We start from the raw sequence: 13,247 nt of genomic DNA on the forward strand, positions 1-13,247 counted from the left end.
CTCCCCCAAATCTGTTTTCCACATACAATCAAACTTTAAAAAGAAACTAAATAAAAACGTTAAAAATTTCTCATCTGCTTCCCAAACACACTTCATTTTCCTTCCATAGGTGATCTCAAAAGAGTCCATCTAAAAGGCCATATTCCAAACAAGAGTGATATATCAGAGAGAACAATGCAATGACTATTTTAAAGAGTAACACCAAGATACTTGGTTTTATAATGTATATATTTTAAGACAGGGGTTTTTTTAACTTTCAGATGTTTTATAAATTTGTCCAATTTAGTCATCCAACTGACAAAGCAAAGCGACCCCACGCTTGATCCAGTGCTGAGTAGGTTGGTCTGTTTTTAACAACATTGCAATGACAAAGTTAGTAGAATGTCCCGTAGTGGAAAGAGTTCCTTTACGTTCACTTGTCTTGTAGAGGGGACAAACATAGGCATCCGACTTTATAATCTGAGATTTTTGAGCTTGAAAAAAAATAAAGAAATACATTTATTTGATAAAGGGGAAAAAAGTCATTGGTACTAAAAGAACTATTTGTCTTGTAATAAAATGGCCAGTACTACATCTAAGATCAAAATTGTGATATTTGAAGGTTTTAGAGTGTGTGTGTGTGTGTGTGTGTGTGTGTGTGTGTGTGTGTGAAGTACATATAGTATTATGGTTGTAAAATAAGGCAAATATTTCATGTGGTGCATGATTCTAGGTGTGGAAGACAGGAAGAGATTTTAAAGTTCTGATCACTTAGCAGACATGAGAAAAGAGGATTTGGGAGGGAAGAAGGAGAGAGGGAAGAAGGGAAGATGTATACTCTCTATACAGTATGGATAGTGGAGGAGACCTGAAAGGAGAAATATAACTGCTTAGAGCTCTAATCCAAGACACCTACACATTAGAAGAAGCTGACATTTCTATTTGTTTTTAGCAGATAAATAATAAGAAAAACACATCAACTCTTACCAATTCACAAAAAGAAACTACATACAATCACCAAAAAGCAAGATATGAGATATTAGGAATCTTTCTAAACTGAGTTCACATTTCTCATAGTTATAACTGAACCACATTCATAATGAGAATATTTGATAGGTTGGAAAGTGATTCTGGGTGATCAGTAAATGTTTTCATTTATTGTTATTTAAGAATAAAAAAGGTAAGGAAAAGAAAATAAAAGAATGAGACTGTTTTTTCCAGACTTGTAGAAATTAGGCAATATCTAAATGGTTTTAAAAGAAACCAAGAAAGTATGGCATAATTTCCTGAGTGAAGCTGGAAATTCATTATTTACTGTAAATATGTATTTATCATTCCATCAAAAGGCAAGATGATGACAGAAGCAGGGAAGGAGCAAACAGTTTCCAAAATGGAGCAAAATTGGCACCCACCCCACGTGGCTGGCAGCATCTATGCCTTGGGGCACCTGGCTGGCTCCTAGCTGTTTCTTATAGCCAGAAAATGCTAGTCACTAGCTGGAGACTGTGTCAAGCTAATTTGTGCCCATGAGCAATGTGCAAAGGGAATTCAGAATCAAAATATGAATGGGTCACTGTTCAATGTGTGAACCCCCTCGTAGAAGTGGGGGGAGGGGGCTGAAAAGAATGATATATCTTATAGGCTAAGAGCATCAAAAAGCAAAATTATATTCCCAAAATAATATAAATGCCACACACAAAGGGATAATAATTTCTAATATTAATACTTCATCACTGTTTATTATAATTGTCTTAGGTCCTAAAAAGTTTGAGCAAAAACTTATTTTGGGGAGCAGTGTATAATAGCCATCCTTACTCTCCCTAAAACTCAAATTTTGTTTAGAGAATATTTACTTGGTTTTATCCATATGATGGGCATCAGGTCAAACAGAAGTTTGGGATATTGTTCAGCAAGCAATCCACTGTAAAGAGAAATGGACAGAGATTATTAGAAATAACTTACAGAATTTGCTTCTAAGAACAGATTGCTACTTACATATTGGCTTTTACTAGAATAAAGGACTAGAGACATAGAGGAAAAGAAATGTAAAAAAAAGAAAATGAAAAAGTGACAATGAAGAATTGAGAGAAACAAAAGAAAACTCTGGAAAGGCAAAGGGTAAACAGTGGACACATATCAGTGTCAGCCAATTTTTAATGACCATCCATGAGGCAGATGCTATCACATTTGACCCTGACAATGATCCTGTCCCCGTTCCTATTCCTATTTCACAGATACAAATTGGAGGCTTGGAGACACTGGGCATTCTTCTCAGTTACACAGCTCCTAAGCGCCAGCATCAGGATTCAAACAGATCTACCTATCTAGAAAATCTGGTTCCTTTTCACTATGCTGCATTGTTTATTAGTTGGAAGGAATGAAGGTGGGAAGAAAAGGAAGAAAAAATGAATATATACACAAGGCAAAGTAAGTTAAGAAAAACAGCAGTAAAGAGATGAAAACAGAAGAGACTGAAATAATGAAATGAACTTACGTGCAGTTGACTGTCCTCATAACACTGTCTTAGAATTAGCTCTGCAGAACTATCTTATTGCCCCCTCTTACATGATTTTTCCTACTCAGTCTTTAATGCTCCCTTGGGAGCAACATCTAACTCTGACCCTGGAGATAGAGGATTATGCCTATAAATGGATTGTTAAGGCCAGGGCTCCAAGGGAAACTTTCTCTCCTTCTCTCCTACCCTATAAATTTTATTTATTTTTTCTTTTTTTTTAAATTATACTTTAAGTTCTGGGGTACATGTGCTGATTGTGCAAGATTGTTACATAGGTATACACATCCCCATTTATTTTAAACAGGAATAGTATGGCATAATTTCCTGAGTGAAGCTAGAAATTATTTACTGTAAATATTTATTTTTCCATCAAAAGGCAGGAAAAGGTTTCCCACTCACTAACAGAAAGGAGAACTTCATTATAACTAACTGTAAACTGTTTAAAAGTGAGGTGGCCCTACACATTACAAAACGGAAGGCAACTGCTATAAAGCGGAATAAGCAGGAAAATAATTTCAGCTATCTAATAAGACTACTGAAATACTGACTAAAAATTATTCAGGACCTAAAAATAACAACTCATCAGTTGCCCCAGCTTGACTAATGATTTATGTGAGAATTCTGATATTATTTATTACTTGCCTTAGAAAAGGACTTTTTTTTTTTTTTTTAAAGCAGCAGATTGCTTATCTATGATTCAGCTACAAATGAAGAGGTCCTTGCGGGTGAAACCACTGACCTTTCTCGGTCCCAGCGTGCACCATCAAGATATAATCCGTGGATATAAACACCATCTTCTGGCGATGTGTCAGATGTGTCAGATGGGATAACCTGGAGGGAGAGGGACACAGTGGCAATGATCCTCTCAGACAACTTGATCTCATAAAGAACATATTAGCTAAATATTCAGAACATATTCAGGGAAACTCTATTGTATAATAGCTTATAAATGATACATTTTTTCAGACATAATTTTTAAAAAAGTATATTATTGTTTTATTGACCATGGGTTCTTTTTGAAGTATTTTATCAAATTTTACTGTAATTCATAATAATTTTTGCTAAAGTAGAAGAACAGCTTTGGATTATTTAAATCAAATATTGTAATATATAAAAGTTCTATCAGGGATAGCAAGACATATTCTTCATACAACACAAAGAAGAAAGTAAAATTGCTTACAATGGGTTATAATATATAAACTCGGCTTAAGTACATGATTTAATGTAATGACATACTGTTGACTTTAAGGAATTACTGTACCTCAAATTCGTATCCTAGCAAATCAATAGGGGTAGTATATTTTCTGGCATAATTCTGCATAGCTCCAGTTAAAAAGGCCTGGGTGAAAAAGAAACCTGACAGCCAAAACACACAAGGTTTTCCTGAATTATACCAGTCCTGTAAAGGGAAAACAAAACACATTATGTCAGTTTTTAAAGTTATACCAGTGCCACCTGATGTACAATTTCTGATTCTGGTTTTTGCGTATGTTGCCCACACTTTCCATCACCAGGCCCTCTTCCCGGACGTCAAACACGCAGCCTATCTCGGCCTTCCACCTCTTTCCGTTTCTAGTTACTCTTCTTCAAAAACTCAAAACAGTTTGAACATCAACCTGAATGAAACATAGTTTGAAAGAGTCAAATCTTCTTCAAAAGCCAAATGTAAATTCGATGCTTTATGATATCATCCCACTCAAAAGCAACCATCATTAGACACCTTACACGTTGTCTAATTATAGTCCTCATATGTTGATTGCAATTCCTTAACCCTATATATATACACACATATATATATATTGAGATGGAATCTCACACTGTTACCCAGGCTATAGTGCAGTGGCACCATCTTAGCTCATTACAACCGCTGCCTCCCATGTTTTAGCAATTCTCCTGCCTCGGCCTTCTGAGTAGCTGGGATTACAGGCATGCACCGCCATTCCTGGCTAATTTTTGTATTTTAAGTAGACACGGGGTTTCAGCATGTTGGCCAGGCTGTTCTGAACTACTGACTTCAAGTGATCTGCCCACCTCGGCCTCCCAAAGTGCTGGGATTACAGGTGTGAGCCACTGTGCCTGACCCCGTTTCTTAACTCTCTTAAACTCCTTGTCTCTGTGTCCACTGCCCTCACTCCAGCTCATCTCTTCATGGTTTTCTTTCTGTACCAGCATGTGTTGTCCTCTTGCTTCTTCCCTTTCTGCTCAATACATCCAGAAGAATGCTCCCAGAATATAACTCACTGTGCATGGTTTCAATCAGATGTAGCATCTTGCATAATTCTCAGTGACCTACCAAATTGTTCAGTGACCCACAGAATTAAAGCTTAAATCTCTTGGTCTCCTATTCAAGATATTTCACATAAAGCAAACCAGGCCAGGCACAGTGGCTCACACCTGTAATCCCAGCACTTTGGGAGGCTGAGGCGGGCGGATGACAAGATCAGGAGATCGAGACCATCTGGCTAACACGGTGAAACCCTGTCTCTATTAAAAATACAAAAAATTAGCTGGGCATGGTGGCACGTGCCTGTCCCAGCCACTCGGGAGGCTGAGGCAGGAGAATCACTTGAACCCGTGAGACGGAGGTTGCAGTAAGCTGAGATCACGCCACTGCACTCCAGCCTGGGTGACAGAGCGAGACTCCATCTCATAAAACAAGCAAAGCAAAAACATAGATACTTCACAGTCTGGCTCCAAGTTGCATTTTCAGTTCTATTATGTCTCTTTTACTTCCTTTCAAGGATCTTGCATTCTAATCCGGACTGGACTAAAAAGACTGGACTATTTGCTGTTCTCTTTATGCCGGGTAGACACTTGCTTTCCTGCCTATCTTAAAGCGATACTACCCTTCTCAGTCCAGGCACATCTGGTGGTAGAACCCCACTTAGCTTCCCAGGGTAGGCTGGTGATTCTTGCCTGGCCAGTCATACTTCAGCCATAGTGACTGACTGAGAAATGGACATGTGACCCAGTCAAAGCCGGACATGCAGAAACTCTTGCTGGGACTTTTGGGGAAAAGACTCACTCTCAGCTCCTTGAAGATGTGTGGATGTGAGGCCAGAGCTGCTGTTGCTATCTTGCTACCATCAGATGAGAACTCAACAGGGAATGGAGTTTACCGGAAGGGAATGGAGACAACAGATGAAGTACAAGAAGCCAGGACAAGATATCCATGTTTGCACCCTGGTCAAATGTTACCTGAGCCACTTAAGCTTCTGGACTTTTCAGTTACATGAGGGAACAAACTTTATTTTTGCTTATGTCTGAATTTTTGTTTAATTTTGAATAATGGAATCAACCCAAAGTGATAGCGTCTTTTATCCCACAAGCTACATAGCTATTTCTTTTGCCTTTCTTTGCAGTATCAAAACCATTCATTCTTTAAATCCAGCTTCAATGCTATCTCATCCATGAAACAATCTCTGCTTTCTTGTCCCTTTTTTGAAAGCCCAGAGCATTTTACGTGTTGGTCTTTTATGGAATATCTCTTACTATAGTGTACTGATTTTCTTTAGATACATGGCTTGTCTCCCTGCAAGCTACTGGCAGCTTGAAGGCGGGACTTGTGTTGTAATTATCTTTTTATCACAGAACATGCAACAAGGTGCTTTGAATAAAATGAGGTCTCAAGTCATATTTATGAAATGAACAGATGAATCAATGAAATGAATTTTGCCTCTGAGCAGGCAGTACGCTATGGGAAGAGCCAGCTTTGCTCCCTAGGGGAAGAGAACAAACTGCTGCTGGAGGTTTTGCAACAGTACAAACTATCAGGTCAAGAAGACGCAGAGAAGAGATGAAGTCTGATAAGGGCAAAACCAGGCAGAATGAGCACCAAGCACACAAAGGCTATAAAGACCCACAAGGCTCCATATGAAGTTTGAGGCGGTTTTTTCCAATTCTGTGAAGAAAGTCAATGGTAGCTTTATGGGGATAGCTTTGCAGGAGGACTAACATTAGGAGAAATACCTAATGTAGATGACGGCAGGATGGATGGAGCAAACCACCATGGCACGTGTATACTTACATAACAAACCTGCACGTTCTGCACATGTACCCCAGAACTTAAAGTACATTAAAAAAAAAAAAAAGACCCACAAGGCAATCATTTAGAAAACTTGCTCTCCCATGGCTTCCTTTATCCAAGAGTGTCATTAGTGTCTGTGGTCAGCTACTTGTACTATCTCTTAATTAGCTACCATTTACTAAGTGCTTAGTACATGCCAGCAAGATATGGCTGATCTATCAGATTGGCAAAAAGTTTAAGGGTAGGGGAACTTCTGCTCTACATTCTTACAAGCACTGGTGATTTTACGATTAGCTTATACAATGAAACAAATAAAGCTTTTGCACAATAAAAAGGCAAGTGAACACTGAAAGATCACATTACCTCTGTGAATTTAAAAAAATTGGGGGGATTCTCCCCATCCCATACTCCTGCATAAACATCCACCATAGAATGGGGGCAGGCAGTGGAGTTGAGAAGGAAAAGCAGTGTTCTGTCTGATGCTGGGTGAAGGGTAGGGAGTATTCAAATATACTCATCTTTTGCCTGGTTTTCTGAGATAAGAGGCACTGATTTAAAGACAATGGCCAAGAGGCACTGATTTAAAGACAATGGCCAATTATTGATAAACTCAAGCCTCTGGCCTGTAATCCCAGTGCTTTGGGAGGCCAAGGTGGGAGGACTGCTTGAGGTCAGGAGCAAGGGACCAGCCCGGTGTACTTGGCGAGACTCCATCTCTACAAAAAATAAAATTAGCTCTGTGTGGTGGCACATGCCTGTAGTCCCAACTATTCAAGAGGATCCCAGGAGCTTGAGATTACAGTGAGCTACAATCACACCACTGCACTCCGGCCTGGACGACAGAGCAAGACCCTGTCTCTCAAAAAAAAAAAAAAAAAAAAAAAAAAAAAAGGACAAAAAATATCCAAGCCTGCAGATTTTTTGACTTACTATCAGTATTAAAATCACAAGACAACTTTAAACTGTGGTCTTACAGAACCACAAACTTAGAATCTTGGTCTCAGAGAACCACAAACTTAGAATTTTCAAAAATATAAATGTCACATATTACATGGGTTTGGATGAAGTATAATTTTAATTTTTCACTTAGTACTTTGAAATGTGTATATTTTTCCATATTCTAAAATTTATCAGATTACCATGAAGCTACTAATCACATTTCATTCAACTCAGAGACATTCAAGTGACCACAGCCAATAACTAATATCTCCCCAATTAACCAAAAAAATAAAATTTTATACATGTATCACACACACACACACACACACACACACACACACACTCTTACACTTTTACCTGTAAAAAATTCAACCGGGCTAGGAAATCTGTGATGTAACTTCCTAGGGGCTTAAGACTTGGGTATGATCGTTTGGCCCATATTTCTGGAACCTTTCCAATAAGCAAGCTGCCGGAGAGCGCCTCCAATGCAGAATCCATCACAACCACACCCTTAATAGCTTTTTCAAGGTCTCGTAGAGTGTTACGTATAGTTATAATTAAACTGCAATAAAAGAAATTATGTCATCAACATATAAATGATGGTATCAACATACAGTCTTTCCAGAAGAACAGCAGGAATTTCATTCCCAGCTTTATGAGATTGCTTCCCAAAATGTGTCAGCTCCCATGTGGTGGTACGTGAGGTAATGTTAAGTGATACATGTATGAACATTTTTCATTTTAATCATTATATATTTTAAAACATAGAAAGTAATACAACTACCATATCAAAATTTTTGCTTTCTGGCTATTTTTGCTTAGGACCTGGCTGATTTAAGCAGAGAATGATTTAAGGAGAAATATTAGGTAAATAGTATTTCAGGTGGCATGCAAATATGAAAAAGCTATAATGATGTGCAATGGCTGAAACTAAGGAAACACTGCATTAAAACATAAACTGCATATTCATTTATAAACTTGCAAATACTTCCGCTTAGGCCCAAATTGCTAAGAACACCGTAAATATACTTGTAGTGAGAGGTTTTTTTTTTTTTTTTTAAAGTGTCGCTCAGGCTGGAGTGCAGTGGCAAGATCTTGGCTCACTGCAACCGCCGCCGCCTGTAGTGAGGTTTTAGGCTAGAAGCCTGAGCAGCTGAGAGATAGTATGTTATTATAAATACATAAATATAACCTTTGTATAAGAAATGCTGAATTAACTAAGGCATCAAGTGTTTTAATATATTTTATTTTAATATGTCAACCAGCCTGGACACTAAAATAAATTTCAAAGTACTATAGAAAATTCATAACCTTTGCTTATAGCCATTACTAGATAAGAAAAAAAAATTCATAACCTAAACAATTCTCCATTCCTTAAGCCAATATTAAATTACAGAAAATTCAATAACAAATTTAAAACACATCATTTGTTAGTTATCCTGGGGTACCTAATCAACTCAGATTGGTTGAATTGGACTCGGTAAGAAAAAGGAGGGGTATGTGTGTCAGGTAGCAGAAAAATGACAAAAGATGTGACTATACATAGGTCTAGCTGATATTTATTCTGTCTCTAATTCCTAAGAATAGTTAACAAATGGATAAGAAGTTATGATTAATGAATATTTTTAACCAGTAAGAACAGATCTCTTTTTCATCATCGTTTTTACATTTTAAAAGATATTCTCTCTTCTGAGACAGATTCAGAAGGCAACCATCCCAAGTTGGTACTTTTTTTTTTTTAATAGGATCTCATTTTGTCACTCAGGCTGGAGTGCAGTGACACAATCTCTGCTCACTATAGCCTCCATCTCCCAGGCTCAAGCAATTCTCTCACCTCAGCCTCCCAAGTAGCTGTGGCTACAGGGCATGTGTCACTATGCCTGGATAATTTTTAAATTTTTGTTGAGGGGGTTCTGCCATATTTCCAAAGCTAGAATTTCTGGGCTCAAGCAATCCTCCTGCCTCGGCCTCCCAAAGTGTTGGGATTACAGTATGAGTCACCGTTCCTGGCTGAACTTTTCTTTTCTTTCTTTTTTTTTTTGGAGATTGAGTCTTGTTCTGTTGCCCAGGCTAGAGTGCAGTGGCATGATCTTAGCTCACTGCAACCTCTGCCTCCTGGGTTGAAGCAATTCTTCCACCTCAGCCTCTTGAGTACCTGGGATTACAGGTGCCTGCCACCATGCCCAGCTAATTTTTGTATTTTTAGTAGAGACGGGGTTTCAACATATTGGCCAGGCTGGTCTTGAACTCCTGACCTTGTGATCTGCCCACCTCAGCCTCCCAGAGTGTTGAGATTACAGGTGTGAGCTACCGCACCTGGCCTGGAACTTTTTAAAAGGGGGAAAATTCCAATGAAATGACAGGATTTAATAGTCTTCTTGGGTCAATATCATTGTGTGTTTTTATCAACTTTGGATTGATAAAAACATGATTCAGAAGTTGATATCATTCTGAATCACATGATATATCCTTACTTGTTAAATCTTTCCATTTCTTGTACTAACACAGTATTCATGCTCTCTTCATATCTCACAGGATACTTCTGCAGTGCTGCTTCAATGTCGAAATCACTAGGGAGCTAAAAGAAAAGATTTTGAAGATCACAAATTACTCTCAGAATGGATAATTAGCTCATTCAGCTATGATATAAAAATGGCTAACACTAGGGTGTATCTGTACATCAGCTCATCTACATGAACTAACGTGGATATGTATATTAATGTACATAAGTTATATGTACATACATTAGCTTATCCACAATCGCAGTTACTAAGAACTCACTATAGGCCAGGCATTTTGCAAATGACTTTAAATTCATGATCTCTTTAATGTTCTTAAAAAACCTTAAAAAACTGGTACTATTGAAGCAGCAGCTTCTCCACTCCTTCTGGAATCTCACCCTGGTTCAGCCTGCCTGCCTCCACTCCTGCCTCCACCATGTCCATCAGGGTGACCCAGAAGTCCTACAAAGCGTTCACTTCTGGACCCCGGGCCTTCAGCAGCCGCTCCTAAATGAGTGGGCCCAGTGCCCACATCAGCTCCTTGAGCTCTTCTTCCAAGTGGGCAGCAGCAGCTTCCCGGGGTGGCCTGGGCGGAGGCTATGGTGGGGCCAGCGGCATAGGAGGCATCTCTGCTGTCATGGTCAACCAGAGCCTGCTGAGCCCCCTTAACCTGGAGGTGGACCCCAACATAGAGGCCGTGAGCACCCAGGAGAAGGAACAGATCAAGACCCTCAACAACAAGTTTGCCTCCTTCATCGACAAGGTGCAGTTCCTGGAGCAGCAGAACAAGATGCTGGAGACCAAGTGGAGCCTCCTGCAGCTGCATAAGATGGCTGAGAGCAACATGGGCAACTCGTTCCAGATCTACATCAACAACCTTAGGCGGCAGCTGGAGACTCAGGCCAGGAGAAGCTGAAGCTGGAGGTGGAGCTTGGTAACATGCAGGGACTGATCGAGGATTTCAAGTATGAGGATGAGATCAATAAGCGTACAGAGATGGAGAATGAATTTGTCCTCATCAAGAAGGATGTGGATGAAACTGACATGAACAAGGTAGAGCTGGAGTCTCGCCTGGAAGGGCTGACTGACGAGATCCACTTCCTCAGGCAGCTGTATGAAGAGGAGATCCGGGAGCTGCAGTCCCAGATCTTGGACACATCTGTGGTACTGTCCATGGACAACAGCTACTCCCTGGACATGGACAGCATCATCACTGAGGTCAAGGCTCAGTATGAGGAGATCGCCAACCGCAGCCGAGCTGAGGCTGAGAGCATGTACCAGATCAAGTATGAGGAGCTGCAGATGCAGGCTGGGAAGCATGGGGATGACCTGCGGCGTACAAAGACTGAGATCTCTGAGATGAACTGGAACATCCACCGGCTCCAGGCTCAGATTGAGGGCCTCAAAGGCCAGAGGGCTTCCCCGGGGGCTGGCATCGCAGATGCCAAGCAGCGTGGGGAGCTGGCCGTTAAGGGTGCCAATGCCAAGCTGTCCAAGCTGGAAGCTGCCCTGCAGCGGGCCAAGCAGGACATGGTGTGGCAGCTGCAGGAGTACCAGGAGATGGTGAATGTCAAGCCAGCCCTGGACATTGAGATCGCCACCTACAGGAAGCTGCTGGAAGGCAAGGAGAGCCGGCTGGAGTTTGGGATGCAGAACATGAGTATCCGTACAAAGACTACCAGCGGCTATGCAAGTGGTCTCGGCTCAGCCTATGGGGGGCTCAGAAGCCCAGGCCTCAGCTACAGCCTAGACTCCAGCTTTGGCTCTGGCACAGGCTCCAGCTCCTTCAGCTGCACCAGCTCCACCAGGGCCATGGTTGTGAAGAAGATCAGATCTGTAATGGGAGGCTGGTGTCCAAGTCCTCTGATGTCCTGCCCAAGTGAACAGCTGCGGCAGTCCCTCCCAGCCTGCCCCACCTGCGGCCGCCCCAGGGCTCCAGAGGGACGCCACTGTGCAGGGGAGCCCAGGGAACGGAGACCCACCTGAGGCTCAGCCCTAGCCCTCAGCCTACCCTCAGGGGAGTTTACTGCCTGGGGACCCCTCTGCCCATGCCTCCAGCTGCAAAACAATTCCTTTTTTTTTATTGTCCAAAATAAAACCTCAGCTAACTCAGCCAAAAAAAAAAAAAAATTGGTACTATTATTACCATTTAACAGATTTAGACACTAATGCTTAGAGAGGCAAAGTTCTTGCTCAAGATCATAATGCTGATACACGGCGCTTTCAGATTGTCATTTCAGTATCATTTCTATTTATATTATTAGCAACATATTTTAAGCTAAACATTACCTTGTTGAGGATATCTTTGGTAATTTCTAACAGAATCTGGTCAGTACTTCCTGAGGCTCCTGTCTGTTTGGAGCCTCCCTGGGTGAGAAGCAAGGACTCGAAGAGCAGTTTTGTTTGTTGAAGATCCTTGGAGATGTCAACATTTTCATGTAATCCAAATATCTCAGGGTGTTGAGTAAATGGAAGTTTCTACCAGAAAACAAATTAAACATGCATCGTATTTTCCCTGGATACTGAAAGGGACCATCAGGACACGCTGCTCCAAAATATGCTACTTTGGCATAGGGATTATTTGAGCTGAAGGTAATTAAGAATCAACAGATACAGAAAGAGGTCTCTGACCTCCCCTTATCTGTCTAAAAGCAGGGCATCAATTTCCGTTTTTAACTTGTGGTATACATTCCTCATTCTTGTGCCAGGATGAGGAGAATGACCCTTCTCACTGGAGACAGAACTGGCACTGAGATGAGACCATATGAACAGACCTCACTCAAAACAACGCCTATCTTCCACTAGTTTCCCCCATATATTTCTTAATCACTTTCCCACAATGTATTACCCCTACAGCCCCAAACCCCCTTTCCTTTACCTAGTCACGTCTCTATAATTTATCATCCTCTGTTAAAATGTTAAATTTTTGCCCAAGTGCAACTGCATTGTTCAGTTTTCACTCCTTTTCTGCAAAGCCCCTGTGCACATGAAAATGTTAACAACAATACAAACTGTGTTGCCTTTTCTCCTGCTAATTTATTTTTTGTTAATTTTATTGGCAGGCCCCAGGCATTGAACATAAGAGGGTAAAGTTTTTCCTTTCCTACAATACATCAATTCATGACAGACATGGGCAGACCAAAAAGGGTTAAAAACCAGCATCAAATAACAGAATACTCAAACTTTTCTAATTTTCAGTCATCACTAGAAAAAAGTTTATTAAAAGTTAATTAAAACCATAATACTTGTCCAAATCTATACATTAGAGAGTAACATTTCACCGTTT

The 13,247-nt window shown here is 40.5% G+C and overlaps 1 protein-coding gene across 7 annotated transcripts in view; it reads right to left on the minus strand.

Annotated features, from left to right (window-relative positions):
* Positions 1–210: 210 nt before the first annotated feature.
* Positions 211–13,247, minus strand: part of DNAH12 (dynein axonemal heavy chain 12) — a 245,766-nt gene continuing 232,729 nt past the window's right edge. For 6 of the 7 annotated variants that reach the window (XM_032289540.1, XM_032289541.1, XM_032289537.1 and 3 more), the window contains 7 exons: positions 12,251–12,439; positions 9,935–10,038; positions 7,818–8,022; positions 3,756–3,893; positions 3,234–3,325; positions 1,833–1,900; positions 211–473 (listed from right to left, as the gene is read on the minus strand). In XM_032289540.1, coding sequence (XP_032145431.1) covers positions 283–473; positions 1,833–1,900; positions 3,234–3,325; positions 3,756–3,893; positions 7,818–8,022; positions 9,935–10,038; positions 12,251–12,439 — 987 coding nt within the window. In that variant the 3' untranslated portion in view covers positions 211–282. Of the gene's footprint in view, positions 474–1,832; positions 1,901–2,473; positions 2,602–3,233; positions 3,326–3,755; positions 3,894–7,817; positions 8,023–9,934; positions 10,039–12,250; positions 12,440–13,247 lie in introns of all 7 variants that reach the window. The other variant, XR_004272357.1, reaches the window with a different exon arrangement.

The sequence above is a fragment of the Sapajus apella genome, unplaced genomic scaffold (assembly GCF_009761245.1).
Source record: "Sapajus apella isolate SASKATOON/1434 unplaced genomic scaffold, GSC_monkey_1.0 scaffold23, whole genome shotgun sequence".
NCBI classification, from domain to species: domain Eukaryota; kingdom Metazoa; phylum Chordata; class Mammalia; order Primates; family Cebidae; genus Sapajus; species Sapajus apella.